General features: G+C 46.7%; 1 protein-coding gene across 8 annotated transcripts in view; it reads right to left on the bottom strand.

The window, feature by feature from the left end:
• The window catches only part of WNK1 (WNK lysine deficient protein kinase 1), a 2,404,646-nt gene that overhangs the window by 61,956 nt on the left and 2,317,492 nt on the right, over positions 1-25,198 (bottom strand). For all 8 annotated transcript variants that reach the window (XM_069628604.1, XM_069628602.1, XM_069628603.1 and 5 more), the window contains one exon: positions 21,436-21,617. In XM_069628604.1, coding sequence (XP_069484705.1) covers positions 21,436-21,617 — 182 coding nt within the window. The remainder of the gene's footprint in view (positions 1-21,435; positions 21,618-25,198) is intronic.

Genomic DNA, 25,198 nt, shown 5'->3' with positions numbered 1-25,198 from the left:
GTTAGGAGAAGGTGGTGGGTTGCGAGAAGGTCCAGCGGCAAATAGATGTTTTAGATCCGCTTGTCCCAACTGTGTATCTGCTTTGGAATGAGTGTCAATGCAGTAGTGCCGAGTGAAGTGTGTACTGAGCTCCATGTAGCTGCTTTGCAAAAGATGTCTAGGGGGACATTTGTAATAAAGGCCAAAGTAGCTCCTGTATCCATTGTGGAGTGAGCTCTTGGTGTGAAAGGCAGGGCCTTGCTTAATAATGAGTAAAAGAGATGTATGCATCTAATTATCCATCTGGTGATGGCATTCTTGGAAATACGGTCTCCTTCTCTGCCTGGTGCTAAGGAGACAAACAGTTGGTTTGTTTTCCTGAGCGGTTTGGTCTTGTTTACATAGTAAAGGACTGCTCTCCTTACATCTAGTGTATGGAGTTTTCGCTTAGCTGAGCTTGATGGGTTCTGAAAGAAGGCCGGTAGCTCAATGGATTGGTTCACGTGAAATTTGGAAATGAATTTAGGTGAAAATCTAGGGTCAGTTCGTAAAACCAATTTGTCCTTGTGGATGACAAAGAATGGGTCCTGCACTGACAATGCTTGAAGTTCACTTACTCTTCTTATGGGCCTAATAGCTATTAAAAAGAAGGCAGTCTCGTAAGTCATGTGTTTAAGACTGGACTCATGCATAGGCTCAAAGGGAGGTCCCATGAGCTTTGAGAGTACTACATTGAGATCCCATCCTGGCGTTGGGTTTGAAATTGGAGGGTGCAGTCACTTTACTCCCTCCATGAATGCTTCAAGGACGGGAACTTTCCACCACAATACTTTACTGTGAGAGGTGGTGTAAGCTGATAGAGCCGCCAGGTGAACCTTTATAGAGTTGAATACTAACCCTGAGTCCAATACGTGGAGCATGCAGTGAAGAATGTGGTATGTAGTACATTCTACAGGGTTTATTTCTTTAGACTGGCACCAAATAAAAAAATCTTCTCCACTTGTCGAAATAATACTGTCTGGTGTTTGGTTTACGTGCCTCCTTGAGGATATCCATACAACTCTGTGGTAGATTTAGATGCCCAAACTCTTTGACCAAAGGAGCCATACTGCCAAGTTCATTGAGTGAGGTTGAGGGTGTACCGTTATTCCCCCGTATTGGGTCAGTAGATTGTACTGGCACGTGAGTTTGATGGGATCGCACATCGCCAGTTTGCGCAGATGTGGATACCATGGTTGTCTTGCACACATGGGAGCAACTAGGATGAGCATCATTTGTTCTCTGTGAATCTTGTTCAACACCCTGCTAATTAAAGGAGTTGGGGGGGAAAGCATAAGCAAATTTCCCTGACCAGCTTATCCATAGGACGTTCCCCTTGGAGTCTGGTTGGGGAAACCTGGACACGAAGTCTGGGCATTGCTTGTTTTCTCTGGTAGCGAACAAATCTAGTGTGGGGTAACCCCATTGTGAGAAGATGTGGTCTACAACATGTGTGTCTAGTTTCGTGTTCCTCTGAAAGGGGACCCCTGCTGAGAGAGTCTGCCAGGGTGTTGAGTTCCCCTGGAACGTGCTGGAAAGATGGGAACAACCCCTGTTTGAGTGCCCATCTCCATAGTTTATGTGCTAGCTTGGACAGATTTGGAGAATGTGTTCCCCCCTGCTTGTTGATGTATAACATTGCAGTGGTGCTGTCGGTTAGGATTTGTACCAACTGATTTGTCAGCTGTGCTTCGAATGCTTGAAGCGCTTTGAATACCGCCAGAAGTTCCAGCAGGTTGATGTGGTTCTGTGCCGTGATGTGAGTCCACAGACTATGTGCTGTATGATTGTTAGGGAGAATTCTCCGTTTAGGCTGAATTTCCTAACCTAGTGAGTCCCCCAGCAGCTTTGCTGGATTTATGGAGTTTGATTTTTCTCCTGCCAAGAGTGAGACTCTTTTCCTCACACTCTTGGACATGATTTGAGGGGTTCCTTCCTTTGACTGTTAATGTGTTTTATGTGCTCCTTTACTCCATACGGTCTCATATGTTTTTAATATGTGTGTTACACAGCACCCTCAGTGCAGTGACACAGGGGTGTCATAGTGGCACCCCACCATACACTCCATACTCTGGGACGGACTACTGTCTCCCAGGGCATGTAAAGTCACCATTGGCTTTACTAGTCCCAAATTATGAACAGAAACCAGTACAAACCATCATATTGTGGATGTACTGGTCGGGGCAATTTGATTGCCCCGGAGTCTGTTATTCGAGGGGGCACGTCTCCGCCCCCCCTGATCGAGTTTTGGCTGGTGGCAGTGGATACTACTTTTTATATTCGACCGTGAATATATCTCTATGGGATTTTCCCATTGTCGAGGCTACCAACTTTAATTATTTAATTCCTATAGCCTCGAACATACCGCCGGGTTATTTATTTAATATTAATTCACCGGTTGGTATTTTTTGCCAGAACTCGATTCTAAAATGGCGTTTGTGTTCTCTTCTGTGACTCCAACCCAAGTCGAGCCCTTTGTTACACTTTTTGGCGGGTTTCTCCACAGAAGCCTCCAAAATTGGTGCCACTCTGTCTGGGTACCACAGGGGGTGTGGTAGGGGGTTTAGGCACCCTGGACTGAGTTGCCTTGGCAACTCAAGTCGCACTCTTGTGTGATTGGCCCAGGTAGTGAGCCGGCCGGCTCACTACTTAGCATGTTGGATTGACAGCTAGGCTGAATGAAAGGGGGTTTCTTGCATAAAAGCAGGGCTTTTGGGACTGGAACTTCAGAAGTCGCCACATGACCTGAGAATCCGAAGAGGGAGAAGCTGAGCCGACCTGCAACGACGACACCACCGGTGGAGCCCTGCTGAACCGTCTCACCACTTCCCAACCACAGAGGAGATCTTCTTGTCGGAGAGTCTCTTCCCCTTGAACTGATGGGGACAACCAGTTCACTTTCCTTTTCGCCTACCAGGACGTCTATTGGTCGAATTGCCCGTGCCAAGCACTCCGGCAACCGGATAGCCACTTACCACTGGACCGCGAAAGAAAGGACCACTCCTTTGAATCGAGAAACTCCGCGGCTGGTTTCTTCCCTGGAAGCACAACGGCCTCCTGCTTTCCTCCCCGCCGAGATCTTCTCTTCTGCCGGACGAAGCACCGACTCGCAACCGCTGCCAGGAACAACTGCCCCAGCTGGAGTGTTCTCACCATTTCAAGGTACTGTGTCCGCTTGGCCTCTCTTTCTATAGATTGCTACAAGGTGACAGTAAATCCTTAACCTTCTAGACTCGGCTGGCCTCTTGACCATCTAACTGGTCCCTTTCTTTTGGTCCAACTTCTTTCTGAACCTTTGAGACTTTTGTGCACTTTTCAACCGTGTGACCCTGAACACATTTCGTTCTGATCCTCTTAAAGTGGATCCGGCTTTCTGAACTCTAACTTCACGTTTTGATTCTGCCTTCCTCTCTTGCTGTGTTCTTTTGAAAGTGTTGGGATCTGTTTCAATTTATGCTCTGCCTTTCTCTCCCTTTTAAACCAAATTATTAGAGTGCATCTGCGTTAAGCGCTCACCACTGCCTGAAAATAAGTGGGGCTTTACTTAAGACTTGTCTAATATTCTTTTAAGGGAGTGTATATACTTTAGTGACTGTTTTTGAACTTGCTTCAGATTAGTGCCAGTGTGTTTTGTTAGATGTGTTTTTAAATAAATAATTATATATCTTTTACACCAAAGCTCTGGTCAGTGTTTGCTTGTTCTACTGTGTTTACCTGCCCTATTGTGCATGCTCTGTATACTGCTTAACTCTTCTTGAGAGAAGTCTGACTGCTCAGCCACAGCTACCAGGTAAATATGGGTGGTGCAAACTGCTACCAATTGGGTTTACTGCTAACTTTTTGCATCGGTCCCTAAGGGAACTGCACAGGTTTCTGCCTAACAGTGATGAAGGTGATGTGCCCCCCACCCAGACAGTGATGCGTCTGTTGTAACTACCTTTTGCACCGCAGGCTCGTGGAAGGTTTTCCCCTCAACAGATTCTCTTTTGTCTACCAGCAAAGGTGTTATACTAGTGTTGGCGAAAACGAACACTAGATCGTACCACTGACCGTCTGCTTGCCTGAGACCACTGTTTCGCAAACCACTCCTGCATGGGGCGCATGCACAAACGTGTGTGGGACCGGGTAAATGCAAGATGCCATCATGCAGAGCAAACGCATAGCTTTGCCTACGCTTATCTGGTGACCAGCTTGATAATGAGGTATTTGCATTAACATATTCTGTACTCTTTCCTTTGATGAAAAGACTAACCCTTCTTCTGTGTTTATCCTAGGAACTGTTTGGTTTTGTTTGGTACAAGGCTTGTTTTTTTCTAGTTTGTTGAGAAGCCCAATTGGAAGAGAATATTTATAGTTCTTTGAGTATTTTGTATGCAAATTTGGTAAAGACTCCCCTGTAATCAGCCAGTCGTCTAGGTAGGGGTACACTGGGATTGCCTCCCTGTGCAGGTGCGCTGCCACCACCGCCAGTACCTTGGTAAATACCCTTGGAGTGGATGCTATGCCAAAGGGTAGCACCTTGAATTGGTAGTGCTGGTTTGCCATCTTGAAAAGCAAGAATCGTCTGTGCACTGGGTACATTGAAATATGAAAATAGGCATCTTTCATATACAATGTTGCCATGTAGTACCCCTGCTTTAGCAGTGGGATGACTTCTTGTTGCGTTGTCATGCATAATTTCTGTGGCTTGACATAGGTGTTTGCAGGGTGTAGGTCTAATACTGGGCGCATTGTTAGATCTTTTTTTGGCACAAGGAAGTAGGTTGAATAGATACCCTTGTTTACCTGGTTCGTGGGATGATTTCGATGGAGTCCTTGAGCAGCAGCGTTGCGACCTCTTCTAGTTTATTTTAAAATGTTTTTATTGGCATTTGTAAAATCACATTAATCAGCAGATTGAAATTAATCAATGCTCGGCATTATACAGTTATTATAAGTTACTCACCGTAGTGACTAACCTACTCTTAGTCCATAGTCCCCTCTCCTCCATACTGCATGGGCGTCCCTCGCGAGGGACGGGAGACGGAACCTTTTTCACCAGGAAAATCTTCTTTCCCACTAAATCTAGAGGTGCGCTGAGGCGCGGCCCTGGGAGCATACGCTGCCCTGACTCCGCCCTCCGGCACCACACCTCAGTCCCCAAAGACGCGTCTACAACAGGTTTGCCACTGCCTAATGACACCAGATTATTAGGGGGGAGGATGGTGGAACGTTTGGAGGAAAGGGGCCTATGGACTAAGAGTACCATAGTCACTACAGTGAGTAACTTATAATTACTCTTCCGTCCCGTCCCCTTTCCTCCATAGTGCATGGGCGATTACAACTCAATGTAGCCCCAGGGTGGAAAGGAGACCCTCCTTAAGCAAACAGGTTCTGGGGAACCGCCTGTCCGAAAGCCGCATCTGATCTGGAGCCAGCATCCAAACAGTAATGCTTGCAGAAAGCCGAGGGAGTGGCCCATGGGGCCGCCCTGCTTATGATCTGCCAGGGGACATGGCGCTGAAAGGCGATGACCGTTGCCTTGGCCCTGACCTCGTGGGCATGCATGTTTGCCGGAAGGGGTCTATGCTGGCCCTCGTACGCTTCCTTGATGGCCGAGACCATCCAGCAGGAGATGGAGGCTTTGGAGGCCTGATAGCCCGACCTGGCGCCTCCGAAGGTGATGAATAGGGCATTTGACTTGCGGAAGCCCTTGGTCCTGTCCAGGTAGAATTTCAGTGCACGCCTGACATCCAGGCAGTGCAAAACTCTGAGGCTCGTCCTTCGGGTCTGCAAAGAATGTTGGAAGGACGATCTCCTCGTTTAAGTGAAAGGGTGATGGCACTTTATGTAGAAATGTCAGATGAATCCGCAGGACCACCTTATCCGTGTGAAAGATGTACGGCTCTGAGGAGACTAGAGTCTGGATCTCATTGACCCTGCGCGGGCGCACAAGGTCGCCCAAGACTAGGTTTAAGGTCTACACGGTGTGTGGCTTCCTGATGGGTGGGTAGAGTCTAGCGAGCACAGCCAAATGTCTCTCGACTATCGGGCTGGAGGAGAAGACCCCTTCCTATGAATTCCTGTAGGCCCCAATGGCTGAGAGTTGTGCGGCAGGTGTCCACCTGCATGCCAGAGTTGGAAAGGTGCGCTGAGAATGACAGCACATCGTCCAGTGAACAAGCCAGCGAGTCAATATCCTTGGAGTGCGCCCAGTGGCAGAACCGGGTCCATTTATTCTTATACTGGGCTCTGGTAGCCCTGCTCCTAGCCCCTTGTATGATTTCCAGGTTGGCTTGAGATAGGCTGAGGTGGCTGAGCGTCACCTGCTCAGGAACCACGCTGTGAGGGCCAGCTTCTGGGGGGCGGGGTGGACTACCTTGCCCCCCTGCTGTGTCAGAAGATGTGCTGGGTCCGTCGGGAGGTGGTTTGGAGGGACCGCTGAGAGGCTGAGCAGCTCCGAGAACCACGGCCTGGCTGGCCACCCCAGCGCTATCAGAATGAGGTTGAGTTGGTGAGACTCCTTGAACTTGCAAAGTACTCTGTGAATCAGTGGAGTGGACGGGAAGGTGGGAAGGCGCATGCTGACATGCCGTTCCACTGGATCCACAAGGCATCGCCCAGGGAGCCTGGGCCCTGCCCCTGCCAGGAGGCGAACTGGGAGCACTTCTTGTTGTGCCTGGTGGCAAAGAGATCCACCTGTGGGAGGCCCCAAAATTGGAAGATCTCCTGTGCAACAAGGTCATTCAGCAGCCACTTGTAGTTGTCTGCTCCCGAACTGCTGAGCATGTCTGCTTCCAGGTTGGATTCCCCCGGAAGGTGGACTTCTGTGAGGTAGATGCTCTTCAAAGGCCCATTCCCACATGTTGATCGCCAGTCTGCACAGGGAAGGGGACCTGGCCCCCCCCTTGCTTGTTGAAGTAGTACATACTGGTTGAGTTGTCCTTCTGGATGAGGACAACCCATCCCCTGAGACGTGGGAGGAAGGCTCTGAGCGCTAACCAAATGGCGTTCACTTCCAGCCAATTGATGTGGTATTCTTGTTCTTGACGGGTCCACGTGCCATGGTTCGAGAGGTCCTCCAGGGTGGCTACCCAGCCCCCTAGGGAGGAGTCTGTGGTGATAGACACCTGTGGGACGGGGGAGGGGGGCAGAAGGGTTTGCCCGTCCGCTGGAACCACCAACCCGAAGTAGCTCTCCGGCTGAGAAAGTGGGAGGTGGCCCAATGGCTGCTATTTTGTCCTCCGAGGGGAAGACCCTCTCGCAGCGTGTGTCCCAGATTAGGCCCAGGAAGGTCAAAGGCTGCGTGGGCACCAGCTGTGATTTCTTGATGTTGAGTGAAAAGCCAAGGTCGTGTAGCGTGCTAATCAGTGCATGGGAGGAGTGGTGAACCGCGTCTTGAGATGTAGCCCTGACAAGCCAGTCGTCTAGGTAGGGGTATATATGGAGGCCCTGAGCCCAGAGGAGGGCTGCCACCACATTCATGGGTCTGGTAAAGACCCTGGGAGCCGAGTTGAGTCCAAAAGGGAGGACCTTGTACTGAAAATGGCAGCCCATGATCGTGAACCAGATCAAAGAACGATGGGGTTGCCAAATCGGGACGTGCAGATAGGAGTCCTTCAGGTCCAGGCAGCACATCCAGTCTTCCCTGCATAATGTCTCCGCACTAAAGGCTGGCGTCACCATCTTGAATCTCTGGAGATGTAAGGAGAGGTTGAGGGTTGAAAGGTCCAGTACAACACTCAGGCCAGCCTGGTTCTTTTTCTGAATGGCGAAGACCCTGAAGTAAAAGCCCAATCCTCGCTTAGAGGCTGTGACTTCCTCCACTGCCTGGCTCAGGACGAGAAACCGAATCTCCGCCAAAAGAGTTGCTGTCCCAACTTGCGGGAGAGGGAGGAGAGGCAGGGATAGGTAAACGGTACCCCAAGGAGACTACTGACAGGATCTAGGTGTCCACACAGTGTTGTCGCCAGAAGTGTGCGTGAAAAGCAAGCCTGCCCTCCCCCATTGGTGACTCGTAGACCCTTAGGGGTCTGTCAAGACTTCTTACCCTCAGAGGCAGAGGAGGGGGACTGGAAAAAGAGCCCCACCCTGCTTTGATGCTTGTGCCGACTAGGGGTCGGCGAGCGTTCCAGCTGCCTAGACCTCCATTCCTGGAAGCCACGGAAGCCTCCAGATGAGCGACCCTTACCCAAGCGTTGGGGAGACTGGGAGTATGCTTTGGGCGTGGTCTTTGTCAGAATGGATAAAGACTTAGCCGTCTGGGAGCTATTTTTCTTGTTGTCCAGCTCCTAGTCTCTGCTGGAGTGAAAGAGGTCACTGCCCTCAAAGAGCAAGTCTAAAATACTTTCCTGGAAATCCAGGTTGAACTTGGTTGCCCGGCGCCAGGCTATCCTTCTTAGGTCAATTGCAATACAGATGGCATGTCCAGAGGTATCAATGTGTGCCAGAGTGGACTCCATGAGATCCTGAGCCACGAGCTTTGCTTTGGCTAGCCCCGCCTTAAAACGTGATTGGCTTTGGGCAGGGAGTTCTGGGAGGAAGTTGGCAATTTCCCACAATAACCTCTGGTTAGCGGCTGCCAGCATGGCGTCTGCGTTGGCCTGTCGCAGGTGCAAGGAAGTGGAGTACAGCTTCTTACTTATTTTTTCATTTATATAGCGCTACGAAACCCCAGGTATATGAGCGCTGCTTATTATCACCCACGGTGTGTGGTGCTCATTTATCGACCTCGGATGGATAAAAGGCAGAGTTTGGCCCGGCTGGGATTCGAACCTGTGTCTGCAGGCTCTGCACGGATGTCAAAGCGAGCGCTCTACTCGCTGTGCTATCGGACCGGCTAGCCATATGCCTCCAAGGTTTTCTCCTGCTTGCCTAACAGCGCCGTAGATGACGAAGACGAGGACGACGACTGAGACTTGGAGTACAGTGATCCTGCAGCGATCACCGAGGAGTGTGGCTGAGGATGGGAGGAGAGCAAGAGTGTATCCTCCTCCATCTGCCTGTACTTGGCGTCCAGGCGGCGGTTGACTGGCTGGACAGAGTGGGGTTTGAACCACCGCTTCTTGGCGAGGGATACCACGTCGGTCTGCAGTGGAATCCCCGTTCTGGCAGAAGGGCGCCTCGTGAGGACTTCAGCGAGGACGCCCTCTGCCAGTTCTTCAGCCTGGGTTTGGGGGAGGCCCAGGTATTCCGCTGGGGAAGGCAGGAAAGCAAATCTCAATTAACAAGAATGACAAACTATACTTAAAGAGGACTTCTGGGATGGACAAAACTTGGTATGAAAACTATTTCTGGGTCAACAGAACTGAAGGCAAAGATTGCAGAAAATGATCACTTGGCAAAGGTACTTACTTTTTGTTTGGCTCCTTAATTACCTAGGCCTGCTGGCTCCAAGGTTACCTGGTCTGTGCCGTTCTTCCCGGAATCTATCCTACTCTGTGGAAACACTCCTTAACGGTTTTGTACCCGAGCTCGGCTGGCTCCCCGACCCCCTGCGGTGGCACCCAATTTCACTTCACTCACACTTATTTGTGTGTATTCTTAATTGTGTGTTACTAAAGCTGTGTTTTAGCCCTCATTCTGATATTTGTTGGCAATACTGATTCAGAACTTAAATTGTAATCCAAGAACACCCTCTGGTGTCATAAAACCCACAGCTTAACTGCCCGATAATGCTAAGGAGCAGGACGCAGGGGCACTTCTAACCAGTCCAGGTGACATCCAGTAATTACTGCCTTTTGTCTCCATGTATGTGTTCCCACAAGCAAAAGGGGCCTGGCTCTACTACAAAGGTCCTTCCCACCACCCTCGTCTTCCATTCTGTCTAAAACTAACCACAGGGAGCGATTTCCTTCTGTGGGGGGATTGGAATAGCATCTATATTCCCTGGGTCACACGCTAGTGACAAATTGATGGTTAAATTTACAATTTTAATATGCATGCCTATCTGCGGTTCCATGAAATAATGTCCCTCAAAAATATCGCCATGCAAAAAAATGGCTGAAAAATTGCAGTTTTTTGCAGTGACATTATTAAATGGAACATGCGGGGGGACACCCCCGCAACCCTCAAACCCTTTTTTTTCTTAAGGGGACCGGGGACACCCCCGCAATCCCCGCTCCCCCTGTCCCTACATATATGGTGACCTATATAATGTCGCCACAACCTTTTCCCGGCAACATTATATACGGCGACCATATATATAGGGATATTATTACCTGATACCCTATTTGCATCATTGCTTTTTCTTTTTCACTGTTTTATTTGATTGTGAATGCATTTGAAGCCTAAGCATAACTTAAGATGCACTCTAAACCTTACAGGTAGCCAATGGAGGGATTGTCTAGTCCTAAAGAAACATAATAGAATTTAGGCTATGTATAGTACAAAGTCCTGCACTCTTAACAGATTGCAGAAGATTCTGTAGGTAATCTGGAATACCGGCATAAATCGGAGTCATCTCAAGCAAAGTGAGGGTGGTACAATAAAGCTTCAGAAATCGAAAAAGGAGGATTCAACAAACTCCCAGACTCAGGGACTAGCACAAAGGTTAGCTTGCAAGAACAAAGCCAGAGCCAGATTCTTTACTTTGTCCAAGAAAGTCGGTGGCAGTCTGAAGTAGGGGATGGCAAAGTCTTTCAGCAAGGATTTTGGGTTCAGAAATAGAAGTGCAGGCTTGGTAGGGTTCAATTGTAGTCTGTGAGGAAGATCTCTTCATTCAAGCAGTTGGAACACAAAAGTCAACCTCAGGCCAGGTGACCTTAAGGAATACCTAGGAGTTATCAGTAGAGCATGGCATCTCAATCCAACTGCATCCACGACAGACCTCGGAGGGTGGATATAAATGTTCAACAAAAAAGTTGAGAGTGGGGACTTCTGAGGCACTCCACAAGCTGGCTTGGATAGGAAGAGACACAAACATATATTCTGAATTCTCTTAGACAAGAACGAGCGAAATAAAGCAAGTACGATTTCAGAGACCAGTCATTACAACAACAAAATAAACAGAATATAATCTTGTGGTCAACAGTATTGAATCCAGCCTAAAGGTCCAGCATTAACAGCAAATAAACATACCCCTCTTCAGTACTCAAAAGGCTGTCGTCTCATACAGCAATCAGAGTGGACTCCATCCCGTGGGCAGAATCCAGATTGCAGATGGTACAATATACTAAAGTACATCATTTTTCAGTTAGGTGGCCACGATTGTTTCTAGATTCTTCTCGGTCCAAAGTAAACAGGCGCTAGGCCATCAGTTATAATAGCTTCATGAGGAGGGCACTACCTCATTTAGAAGGACAAGCTTGATAAGGTTAAAGTTACTTACCTGTAACTGTTGGTCTCCAGCATGGATGTGGCATGAATTCACATGCTCATGAATATTCCCTGTCAGGCTTTCTGGGAATCCTCAGTAAAAGATAAAACAGTTTCACTTTAACTTTAAAACTGTATTTCTCCTTGAAACCAATCACTGTCCTCTGAGTCATACTGCCCCCATCCAATGACAGTCCTCTCCCTAAGCCCCGCCTCAGGCAGCCATCTTCAGATCTATTAAGCACATAAAGTGGCAGTATGACCAAAAAGAGCCGCAGAGGGGCTGGAGAACAACAGTTACAGGTAAGTAACAAACCTTCTCCAGCATGGGGTCTGGCACGGATTCACATGCTCATGAACAACGAATATACAGCAACACACATTACACAACCACGGAAGGTGGAAAGGCTCAACAGAAGTAATCAACACCTACCCCTGCAACAGACTCACCTCAAGCGAACAGGCTGCGTAGCACTGCCGGGCCGACTCTAGACACCTCCCTGGAATCCCTGTCGACGCAATAGAACCTCGTGAAGGTATGCGTGGACGTCCACGTCGCAACCCTGCAGATGTCGAGCAGGGGTACACCAGAAAGGAACGCTGTTGTTGCAGCGATTGCTCTGGTGGAGTGGCGTCTCGGGCGGCCCAGCAGAGGCCAGTTAGCCAGCAGATGACAGTGCATAGTGCAGCCATCTTGTGATGGAAGTCTTGGACAATGCCTTTCCATTGTTCACAGGTCCAAAGTACACAAACAACTGAGAAGTCTTCCAAAAACGTTGTGCGTGCCACTCAGAACTTCAAGGCACGAGCAACATCCAGCGAATGCATGTCCTCTCTGCAAGCGACGAAGGTTTCGGGAAGAAAACAGGTAATACCAAAGACTTTTTAAGGTGGAATTCCAACAGAATCTTTGGCATAAAAGAGGGGTGCTTATGCAGTAGCACCCTTTATTCGTGGAAAGATAGATACGGCTGCTTGCCGCATAGGGCCTGGATCTCACCCACTCGTCTGGCTGAGGTGATGGCCACGAGGAACGCTGTTTTCCAGGAGAGAAAGATGAGTGGGGCTTGATGCATAGGTTCGAAAGGTGCCCCCATAAATCTTGTCAGGACTATGTTGATTTCCCATGCTGGGGCAGGCGCCTTCACTGGCGGGCAAGATCGAAGAAGTCCCTTGAGAAACTCCTTGAAGAGTCTGTGGGAACACAACAAAGATCTTCCTGGGAATCTGGTGTAGCGCGAGATGGCCGCCAGGTGTACCTTGATGGACATGTAAGACAGACCAGCTTTTGCCAATGAAAGCAAATCATCTTGCACTGACACGTTCCTAGTGTGTTGATCACACGTAGCAGGAGCGTAAACGGCGGAAAAGCATACAGAAACAAACCTTCCGACAGGAAGGAGAACGCGTACCCCAAACGCCTTGGTTGTTGAAATCTGCTGGCAAACTTCTGGCATTTTGAGTTCACTGCTGTGGCAAAAAGATTGATCGGGTGGGGGGTATGTCCCATTCGACAAACAGGCGGTCCACCTGATCCTGAGGAAGTTCCCACTTGTGGCCGGAGCGCAGTTCCCTACTGAGGGAGACTGCAATGGTGTTTTTTTTTCCAATACAACGGTACTTGCGTGCTAACATTTAACCAAAAACACGAACACCACAGGGAAAGAAAAACAGCAAATCCCCAACAAAATCATAATAGCACAGCCGGTTGAGGTGTAGCATTCTCAGTCCCAGTTTGCGAAGTAGTCCAACCACAATTTGCAATTTCCCATCAGACAGTCTCTCCCTTCACAATGACATCTCCCGGGTTTCCCATGACTGGGGACAAGGTGTCCTGCAGTATTTGAGACAAAGCGACTAGATAATGTATATATGGTCCCCATAGGTCTCTAGGCCTAACCCGGGGGTGCACTGATCTGCTGTATTCTACCTCCATGTCATTACAGTACAGGATGTCTGTGTACCACTGATCTAGTCTTGAGGACCGAGTCCCTCCCCAGATCATCGCCACCCGCCTTTTCGCTAGAAGCAGCAACCCAACCAACCACCTCATGCCTCTGGGGATGGGTTAAGTATAGCCCAAGAGTGCAGTTATCTGGTTCGGATCTAGCATTTCCCCTGTAATTTCCCCTAGTGTTCTGAAGACCCCAACCCAAAAGGACAGGACCGTAGGGCATCCCCACGCCATATGAAGGAAGTCAGCTGCTGTGCCGCCGCACTGTGCGCAATTCTCAGAAACCTCAGAGTAGAATCTGTGTAGGGCAGCAGGCGTGTGATAAAACTGATACAAATTGATTAACCTTAAATATGTGCATGTAGCTTTTAGTACCACCCTCCTTGTTTCAACACAGCAATAACCGCATGTCTCGACTGATATCTTACTTCCCAATGCGATTTCCCAGCTTTCTCGGGGGTGGGTACCTGTTTGCAATTTGGTTTTAAAGGCATGTACTGTACATAGCGGAGACCCCTTTGCCATTCTGACCACCGTGAAGTATCTGATCTAAGGATAAGGAGCCACTGCAGGTTCCCCGGGGAAGATCAAACACCTATCTCGAGTTTCTCAATCTAAAATATCGAAACACATCTAGAGATTTAAGTTCCCCTCTGCCCTTCATCTCTTCTAGTGTTATGAACAGACAATTCGGGAACAGACCGCAAAAACAAGTCACTTTCACCCGATTCATAAAGGGGACATAGCTTCTTTCACTGGTTAGGGGGATCCCCTGTATGTATATAACCAGCAAGGCTGGGGAGTAGATGACCTCGCCTTTGGACTTGTGTTCAATTCGGGCCCATGCCTTGCAGGTCAAGTCCACCATGTTGTTTACCAGGTTAATTTTTAGGGCGCTGTCAGGATGACCGATCTTAAAAAGGAATGGTGACGCCAATGCTCTCTCCACTTCCACATGTGTCCTATCTGATTGGTCCCCAAACCAATACAGAAGGAACCCTGCCTGGGCCACCTCATAGTAGGTTTCAAAATCCGGCAGTGCCACGCCCACCTAGCTTATTGGCGCAGCAAGCTTGTCCCAAGAGATCCTGGCCCGTTTCCCTGCCCAGATGAACCGTAGAACCACAGACCTTAATTCCCGGAAATACCCTCTAGATACCACTAATGGGACATCAAGAAACACATTCAGAAACCGGGGTAGCAGCACCATCTTGACCAGAGAGATTCTCCCATAAAGGTTGAGAGGGAGATCCCTCCACCTTTCTACTGTTGTTTTGGCCTGTTCCAGTACTCTCAGATAATTATGCACATATGGATCATGCAGGGCTTGGGCGATGTGTATCCCCAAGTACCAGGTATGGTCGTGCTGCCATTGGAACCCACACCTGTCCACATAACGTTTGACATTGCCATTAAGCAGGAAAAGGACCTAATTTGTAGCATTGATTCTACGCTCAGAGAAATCTCTGAATGCCAGTACGTCCCACATGATCTAGGTTGCACTTGGGGTCAGTGACAAAGGGTACCATGTCATCCGCGTAGAGATGCAATGGTGTTCTTGACGCTTGCCAGGTGAAGAGGGACGAGGAACATCCTGTCCGATGGCACAGTGCCACAATTGCTGAGCTTCATTGGAGAGCGCTGGGGATCAAGTGCCCCCTTGCTTCCCGATGCAGAACATGGTGGTGGTGTGGTCCCTGAAGATCCTCACCACCTTTCCATTCAGAGACTTTAGGAAAGAGTCAAGGGCCCAGATCACTGCCCGTAGCTCCAGGATGTTGATGTGCAGATCCTTCTCCTCTGGAAGCCACAGACCTGTGGCATGTAGATGTCCAGTGTGAGTCCCCCAAACATCCACAGTGACCGTCTCCTGGTATGGTGGGGTTTGAAATCCCATCCTCCGGGCAATGTGGGAGCGCACGCCCCCCCCCACCACGCTATTGCCCGTGAGAGCTCCTCGTTGAGAGGGATCTTGTCCGCAAAAATCGCGGACACATATCCAACGTGCATCCAAGAATTCCTGTTGGGGTCGCATCTGCAACCTGCAGAGAGGGACGAGGTAGATGTAGGACAGCATCATGCCCAGCAACAACTTGATGGCCTGAACCGTGGCCGTCTTCGCGGACGACAGTCGCTGCATCTTCTCTTGAATGGCTGCTAGCCTCCTCTCCGAGGGTGACGCCAGGCAGGCTGCCGTGTTGCATCTGGCGCAGAGGAAAAGTGCGTTCAGCGATGGCGTTAAGCAGGACTTCGGATAGTTTACAGAGAGTCCCAGCTCTGACAGTAGCCGCACCGCCTCCTTCGTGTGCTCGTTGGCCAGTTCCCGAGAGCGGGCACGTATCATCAAATCGTCCAGGTACGGGTATACATACAGGTGGGTCGCCACCGGGACCAGGCATTTTGTAAACACTCTTGTGGCCGATTTCAAGCCGAATGGTAGGGCCTTGAACTGGTAGTGTTGGCCTTGCACCACGGACCCTAGGAACTTTCAATGTTTCCTGTGGATGGGGACATGGAAGTACGCGTCCTCAAGGTCCAATGTCGTCATTAAATCCCCTTTCTCCAGTTGGTCGGGCACGTGCTGCAACATGATCATTCTGAATTTTCGGGACTTCAGGTACTTGTTCAGACGGCACCGATCCAGGATAGGTCTCCAACCCACTGTCTTCTTTTTGACCAGTATCTGTAATAGACTTCAGAGCCCCGGGAGTCATTGGGGAACCAGCTCTATCGCTCCTTTGCGTAACATGGTTCACACTTCTTCCAAGAGCTCAGGAATGTACTGCTCCTGACAAGGAACCAGTGGAATACGTGGGCACCTGCATTTGGACCGCCAAGGTATGCCCCTGGGCACCCATCTGTTGTGGTGATCTTCCACTCGCTGACGAACCTAGTCAGCCAGCCTCCCACCGGAGTGCATGAATGTGGGCCCAACATCTTGGCCGGTTTAGACTTGTTTGGGCGCCGGCAGCTTGCCCTGCGGGTGACAGCAATGCGAACCTCCGCTACCGTAGGCCTGGGAGCCACTCCTGTAGGTTTTTCTGCATGGAGGATCAGGGAAATTGCCTGTATGATGTGGAGAATCCCTTGGATGATCTGCTCGATTTTCCTGTGGAGGAGTGAAAAGACTAGTGATGTTGCTTAAGAGTGCCAGGGGAATGTGCAGTCTCTGTATTCGTCTTTATGGCTCGAAAGCATGACTCCTACCTTTGCATTAACGTCCTGACAAAGTTTGTGGCCTTCAACCATCCCTCTCAATCTGTTTCCCATCCCATCTGCCGGAAACCTGTGTCGTAGTGGTCCACTGCCAGGGTAATGGCATAGTCCGACGCCACCTCCCCTTCCTGAAAGAGGACGAGAGCTTCCATTTGCTTGTAGTCTGGGAGGAATTCCAGGATCGGGCCCAGCTTGTACCAAAGCCCCCGGTCGTATCGGGCCAAGATAGCCAGAGCATTAGCCACCTTGATCCTGGATGCCGCCGTGTAAATTACCCTCTTCCCCATGGAATCCATCTTCTTCCCCTCTTTGTCTGGGGGAACTGATGATGAAGCCGGGTTAGCAGAACGCTTCCTTGCAGCAGCCGTCAATACCAAGTCTGGCGAGGGTTGTAACCTCAAACACTTGGGCGGGGAGTCTGGCACCATGTATTTCTTCTCCAAACTTCGCTTGGTTGAAGCCATGCATGGGCTCTTCATGAAGGCTAGGCCTTCCTCTCAAATGTCGTCCAAAAAGTGCTTGTACTTGGCACATAGACTCCTTACCATCTGCAATTATATTGAGGAAACAGTCTCTCATTTCACCCTCCGGGACATTTTCTGCAGCCTCCGATATAATCGCTCACAAGGTGTGGGTGTACTTGGCTAGAGCAAATGTTGCGTTAATTGCTTTTAAGGCCATAAAGTGCCATAATTCTTGTTGTCCCTATTGGGAGGCAAGGAAGAGTATGTTCTTCCCTTAGCACTAAAAGTTGCTGCCTTTACCACCAACCTCTGGACTGTGGTGTTCAGACAGAAGGTCTTGGTCAGTGGACACAGGTTTGTACCTACTTATCAGATTCTTGTGTACTGCTGGTGCTAAGCACGGTCTCTTCCACAGCTCGAACAAGGGGTCTTTAAGAGTACCATGAAAGGGTAGAATAGGTTACACCTGTGGCCCCCTGTTGAGGATATCAGTGAGATCATAGTCAGTGATTTCTTTTGCAGCTGGGCCCCAACCCCAAGGCATCAGTGAACTTAGCAATCATCCTTCTGTATGCAGCATTAGAAGGACATTGAGGGTCTGGCTGTTCAAATTCAAACTTTGGAGAGGTGTCTAGGCCACTTGCATCCTTTAGATTCAAGGCTAACTGTCGGCCTGGTCTCCTCTGATTGGAACTTTTCCAGGGCTCAATTCAATGCCAATGGCTCGAAGCTAAATGGGATCAGGTCACAGGCCTCAACGAAAAGGCTTTGAAACAAACCCAAAAAGTATATTCTTGTCTGTGGGATAAATCTTCACGCCAATGATGGTTTGTCTACTTTGAAGGGACTTTCGAAATCGGCACAGAGACATCATCTTACAATGCTGTGGGCGTATATATCACCTAAAGCGTCTAAACGATCTTGAGGTTTCATTAAGGCCGAACTGCCCCCGGGCTCTTGGGGTGTGGAAAGGATGGGACGCCAGATTGTCTTTGATTTAGTGGGAGGTCCCGTTTTCTTGAAGATTTCATCCCATGATGAATATCTTTGTCTCCTTTTTTGATGAAGAGGACGAATGTCTGTATTCGTTCCTATTTGATTGTTTTCTATGTTTTTCCGACCTGTCCTTGAATACTTCGGCAATCAGTTGACAGGTGTAGAGCCTTTTCTCTTGGCAGGCCTTCATTTTGATGGGGTTGTGCTGGCCGACTTCGACGCCCAAGAGATGATTTCGAAGCCCTCTCTTTCAGTGCCTTTGGTGTCATTGTTTGGCATGAACCTCACTTGGCAACAGTGTGATTGGCACAGAGGCACCATAGACAAACCTTGCTGGTGTCCGTTAGGAATATTTTCAAATTACAAAATCAACACTTCTTAAACCCGCAAAGCTTATGTGTCAACATTTTAGTGATTTTTGAAAGTTTTATTGAGTGTGCCAGAGAAAATGTATCTGAAGCGTCGAAGATTTCCCCCCCCCCCCAGAAGCATGCAGCGCATATAGAAAAAAGGAACGGAGGTCATGGGGAGCTGCAAGCTATTTGGACTAACGCTGACGTCACGTCCGGACTCGATGACAGAGTGCACAGAAAGCTCAGCGCCCCCTTGCTGTCAAAATGTTTGAGATCTACTAACGCAGGTAGAGTAAATCTAACATGAGGCATCCTTTAGAATGGATTCTGCAGTTGAATATTAGGTAGGGGTGCTGTAATGATGGGCAGTAATCAAGGTTTCAGTTGAAAAGAAAACCTTGCTGAATCCAAAGCACAAGGTTAATTTTATAGGTAGCGAGTGTCCCATAATTCAAAACACATGGTAGGAGGGACTGAACTACATAGATTGCTGTTAAGTGTTAAAATCCTGCCTTTCTTGCAACCCCAGACAAAGGTAACCTTCTCACTTCCAATTAACAGCAGTTCACTTAAAGTGCTAGTGAGAATTTCATTTGCAGCGATTCATAAAATATAAAGGTTAAAAAAACATGTGAAATCCAAAATGCTTCACAGTGCCTTCAAACTATAACTCATCTGAAATGAAAATGTGTGCGCTCCTTATAAATGGCACATTAATCCAGCGTACATCATCTATGTTACTATAATTTCTAGCTACACTTAGAGTGTTCTTTATTTTACATTTCTGATAACGCTGCCCCTTATAAGCAAGAATATACTTTAATTTATCACAGATGCACACGTGTGGGTCTTTTTCGGCTGCCCAGCTTTACAGCATCATTGCTAGACAATTTTGTCTGTATGTTGCAAAATATATTTTTTTTCCAAAGTATTTTATTAATGTTGCATAGTTGCAACAGGTGATCAATCTTACAATAGAAAGCACAACCCCTCTCGAAACAAAATCACCTGCAACAGATTTGTACCTTCCCTTTGCCTTCCCCCATCCTCCTCCACATTCTACCCTTTCACCAGGGTCCAAAGCTGCAGGAGTTACTGTGGCCGCTTTCTATTTTCCAAATACACCTGTATAATGATTCTAAACTTCATAACGTGAAATATCTGTGTTATATTGATATGTACGTTCTCTGTATTTATGACCATCTTTTATTTAAAGTCTAGCATTTAGACCAATTACTCTTAATGCCATCCATTAGGTTTTCTATTACACTCTCCCTCTACATCCCTGTCTGCATCTATAACCCAAGTCAACCCTTTTTATATCAAGTATGTTTAGCGCACGTGACCGATCTAAAGTCTAACAAAAAGGGGATATTATTGCTCCCCCTTTCTTAGTGAATGAGTTGTGGTTTCCCATTATGTTTGCTGATAATTTCTCCAAAGCACGTACGTTCCAGAGTTGATGACACCAAAGGTTAATGTGTAGTGTTTTGGGATCTTCCCATCTTTCCCCAGTGACTAACTTTGCTGCTAGAAGCATTGTCGTGATTATTTTCCCTTTGTTAGAAAATAACAGATCTTTGATGGGGGTTCCCCACTGCACCACTCCTGGGTCAAGGGAAAAGGATTGGTTCCATATGAGAGACGTAGTACAGAACATGCTCCCACAACATTTTGGGCAGCTCCACCAGTTAAGTATTAAGGAACACTCTGCCGCTCATCCTCTCCAGTACTCACTTAGGGTTCCTTTCCCAATTTTGCTGAGGTTAAGCGGTGTGAACTACCATCTAAGGTTCAGTTTGCAGGCTATTTCTTTGTTGTATCAACATAGACTCAGTTTTTGTTCTCAGCCAAATATTCATCTCCTCTTCAAGGAGTTGTTTACCAAGATCGTTTCCCCAGGCTTTCATGTAAGCCCATTTCCCGAACGTAGGAGTATGTAGTAATATCGGATATATGTTAGATATTAGCCTTGATGACAATCCTGCTTAAGAGATGTATTTTTCAAACTGTGTCTGTTTTTTCGTGGCTGCTTTTCTTATTTCTCTATTTATTACCCAATGTCTTACTTGGTGGTATTGAAAGTGATCCTGTCCCTTCAATTTAAATTCTGCTTTCGAGCTGTTAAATGATTTTACTTTAGTGCTCTTAAACATGGCAGATACACCAGTCTCTGTTTTCTCTCCATGAAGCAAAGGATCCGGCTGCCAGAGTAAAATCAGGGTTATCTTTGTTGGTGGCTAAATGGTGATGGAAATGTGGTTAGCCCTATGGGAGTCGCTAATTTGTCCCATGTTTGTATTGTTGCCTTCGTTACAGGGTTAATGTAGAGAAACTTGGGCGGTTAGAGCTTAGGTACCCACAGGGCACACCAAAGCAGGATAACCTTACACTGCTGTGTCCATGGTACACTGCTGTCTGTTAGACTCTGCTAAGTACCATTCCTCTATGATTTTAAGTTGAGCTGAGTCATTGCATGTTTGTAGTTCTGAGTAGTCACCTCATATATAGATTAGAGCACAAAATCTGCTTGGTGACTCCAGCTTTTTACCCTTTCCGTGTAAAGCATGTGATATTCCTATGGAGCTTCTTAAATTCGTACATGGGGATATCAATTGTAGCACCCAAATATTTTCCAACTTATATTGGCACGATTGATTTGCATTTATTTTTGTTCTGTAAAGAATTAAGTGCAAACTGTTCTTGCTCAACATGTATTTTTTAACAAGAACTGTTTAACAGCTGTGCAAAAGGGCAAAACATATAAAATTGTTTTGGCAAAGTATTCTCTTGGACAAAGACACAAGCACTGCTAAATCAATCATTTCCTTAATGTAATACTGTGGCCATCAATTATGCTGCGATTACACATCTACATCAGATATTTACTGTGCATATAATGATACACTATTTGCCTAACATCAGAGAGAATAAAACTAGGTTTTGTTTTAATTTTTTTAATACTGTTTGCAAAACACTTGTTTTCAGACTCTGCTCATTTATCTCCAGCCAGTTAAATAAAAACCGGCAGCAAATAAATTAATCTTAAAGAATTGAGCACCACATGCTTAAATGTTTTGTCAGCATGAAACTGTTTACAATGAATGGCGACGTGTCTAGCACAGAGTCCAATCGTTACCTCATAATTAGGTTGATTCTTGTTGCTCTTCTTTCCAGACAGATTCATTGCATCACGAGCCCAGTTGTCCACTAGCTTGTGTAGGTCATCTGTGAAGGTGCCCTTGCGACTGGATGTTGTTGTTGGGGCCTGGGTTCCTTGACTGTTTACTACTCCTCCAACCGTGTTTGTGCTGCTGGTTCCTGAAATCATTACACAACAAAGAAATGCATTTTTAAGTGTTTAGCAAACAATTTCAATAGGGATTCGTAGTTTGCAAATATAACAATTTTCATACAGAAACCATGCATCACAGGATTAACAGGTAACAACATTGTGTCTTTTTTTCTAAATCACACTTTTGACGGAGTATGAAGGGAAGTAGTAGAAGGTTCATTTTAGCACAGAAAAATGCAACATTTTCAAGCTAACAAATTGGCAAGAACTGGTGGTAGAAGTGGGTTACCAACTCTGAAGTTGGTATCCAAAGTAATAACTACAAATGCCAATGTTACTATTTTGAAAACACCTTAACAAGGAAATGGTTTTGGAAAACCACAGATTACACCTTTGCTCTCTGAAAGCACTCGGGACCATCTAGAAATAATCGATGGGAGAAACTATTTACTACCCATTCAAAGATAATCTGCATGGCCATGCTACTGCTAGATGTATGCTCTCCCCCAATACCATTGTGGGCTAAACACAGCACTAAGCAGTGGAAGAACCCTGTATTTACCAGAACTGGCCACAGATGGCCTGGCAGTTACTTCTCAGTGTCCATTATTAATTGATTTAATAGCGTAGTTTTCTTAATGGATTATAGGTGCTCGCCTGAAGAAGAGAGTGTTAAAACCCGAAACTGGTGGAGTACAAAGAGGCATTTAATTGTGAAATATAAATATTTTAGCAGCCTACGAGTTGAAAAGAACTTTTGCAATTATTGAAAAGAATTTAATTGCCTTCCCTGAATTATTTAATGAAATTCGAGCGTTTAAAAAAAAACAAATTCATAAAAATTGTGAAAGTTGAGAAATTAAAATCCTTCTTTTCCATCCCTTCCCCACATGCACCTGCCGCCAGAGAGTGATCTGTTCCGCACACATTTTCACTTGACTTTAGATTGCCAAAAACTGCTGCAAAGTTGCATTGAGATGAGAATTGGGGGCAGGATAGCTTTGTCTTTGATTATCACCTTGCCTCTCCCCACCAGAAGACAAATAAGGCACAATATAATCACTTTTAAAAATGGGAAGTTATTGAAAATGCCTGTGTTGTTGAGCCTATAGACAGTAGATAAAACAATTTTAAATGGCGGCACACAAAAGTATTTTGAGGTGCCAGTTGTCACAGATATTAATGATTGAAAGAGCTCAACACCATTCCATGAGGAGGGTTGGAAGACTATCCATCCCCACACCAACAGATAGATTTCAGGAGTAGTAGTTGGATAATAGGTTTTTTTCTGGGGCTCTCTATTAGACATAAACTTAACACCAGATGCAGCTTGAAGGGTCTCATGGGGATACTTGCATGAGAAGTTACTGCAATGCACAATGTCATTAGGAGTAGAAGTCTCAGCAAAAAGTAGCCAGATGGGTTGGAGCAAGAGATTTAGGTCCAGTTAGGTTTCAACAGAGGAGATCCTAACATGTAAGAAGAAAAAAGACAAACCCATTTGTATGCAAAATTGGCCTAATAAAATTACACACGAACAGCCACCACAGCTAGATCTTTTGTAAATATGAGGTACCAAGTCAGCCAGAAAGACAGAACCATCAAATGAAAGTCTTGCATATGTAGACAAGCCCCAAGGATGTACACATGAAACTAGAGGCATATGAGAAATGTATCTGGTCTGTTTACACACAATTTAATTTCCTTGATCTGTGTCAATGTCAATATTTTGAACTCAACATGTATTAAAATACGTTCAGTGTAAATTACAGGTCTCAAGATGCTGCTCTATTTGTTTGATTATGAAATACCTTGGGTAAAAAAATCCCATATGGCATTTGCTTGAGGTTCCACCGTCTATGCTAGTCTAACATTTGCTCCACTCAAGTATCATCAGAAAATGATGTCTGCCTTGCATTAGGAAAGATGGGGAATGGGATGAAACATCTTCAGCATAAGGCTGTACCTGGATGTACAATGTAAGATTCACTTGTTTAACGTCCTCTCTTCCAAACTCAACCAATTCCTCCAGTATCCCTTCCCACCAGTCTTCTGTAAAGTCACCAGCCTCCCAAACCTTTGCTCTAATGGGCTCTGTATTGTTGCATCTGAGACACTGCAACATGCACAAACATTTACTCTTGTTGAGGGATGGTGGTATACTTTTGAATGGCTAAGCCTTAAAAAGGGTTTGTCAACACAGACATACTTGAGGAAACAGGAGGGTCTTCAAAAGGTACGCATACACTGACTCTGAAGTGCATTTCACCTTTTAATAACGTGCCCAGAAATTTGCTTTTAACATAATACTTAAAATTGCATACTTGCCAGATCCATGGAGTAAGCTAAAATATCTTGCCACTATCATTTTCCCTGAATCGTGTTTGGAAATGTCATTACGTGTGATGCTCTTCCCCTGGGAGCGTTTGATTTCATCCTGCAGGCCTATATTTGATCCCCTTCCCCACCAACTATTAAAGATATTGGTATTTTGCCACATTGCCAGATAAGGCTAAAGCATCTCACAGAAATACATCCTTGTACTTGTAATCAATCATTCTGGACTCCTCTGGTTGGCTACAGCAGGACTAAAAACCATCTTTGCATTTGTGCCATGCAACACATATGGGGCATTAAACACCAATAGCACTTTTCCAACAAGCTATCCATCACCACATACATGGAACATACCTTCAAACTGTTGCAGATTAACAAATTAATGAGTGGACCCTCTTGCAGTCTTCAGAGATGCTTAGGCTGAGGTGTGATCATTAGTGATGCAACCACCACTGATGCACTCAGAGCTATTCCAAAAACATTGATCTGGTCTTTCCTGGCCAAAATTGGAGGCTTCACTGTCTCAGGGGCATGTAGAGCAAGAGGGTTGCTAGTGCCAACTGGGATGGAGTTCCAGCACCAATATCATACACAAACTGAGGGATAGACTGTGAACTACAATGCATGCAGTTGGTGAGGGAGGAAATGGACTCCTGCCCATAGGTCCTTGCCTTGGTCACTCAAGTCAACCTAAATCCCTCTGCCTGTTATTACTTTCAGAAAGCAAGGTGACGAGTGATGCATCATCTTTCAAGCTGCATGTGGTCACAGCACTAATTTCCACATGCCTTGATTATGCTCCAATATGTAATATTTTAGGTGCAGTATATATAACACCAACCTTGTGCAAATTTGAATTGGCCCAGTCCAGAAATAAGAGTGAGAGCTTTTACATGACCTGGAATTCTAGATCAATATATTAATCAATTACATTCCTATACGTTTACTCCGCGCATTTCCAACATCTTTTCCTCCTTCTGTGGGTGAGGAAAGACTCATCCTATTGGAGTTAGCGGTTTCTAGTAGCAGTGCTTTGGAAATCACTTTCAATAGTAAACCGCCAGTCCGAAAAATGAGCTGTACCTTACGAGGAAATTTAACAAAACTATTTCCATTCCATCTGTTGGCTTGTGGTTGGAGGAATTGCCTTTTTTTGATCTGTCTAGGTTCAGAACAAGAAGCCATTGGTGGTACTAGTGTGCTCTAAACCTACCTGGCATAACATAACCATAACACCTAGCGGAGCCTGATGTGTCCGGATGGCCTATGA

The sequence above is a fragment of the Ambystoma mexicanum genome, chromosome 12, assembly GCF_040938575.1.
Source record: "Ambystoma mexicanum isolate Mex_15411 chromosome 12, UKY_AmexF1_1, whole genome shotgun sequence".
In the NCBI taxonomy this organism is placed as follows: domain Eukaryota; kingdom Metazoa; phylum Chordata; class Amphibia; order Caudata; family Ambystomatidae; genus Ambystoma; species Ambystoma mexicanum.
Note: the sequence above shows the minus strand (reverse complement) of the source record. Positions and strands in the feature narration are given on the sequence as shown.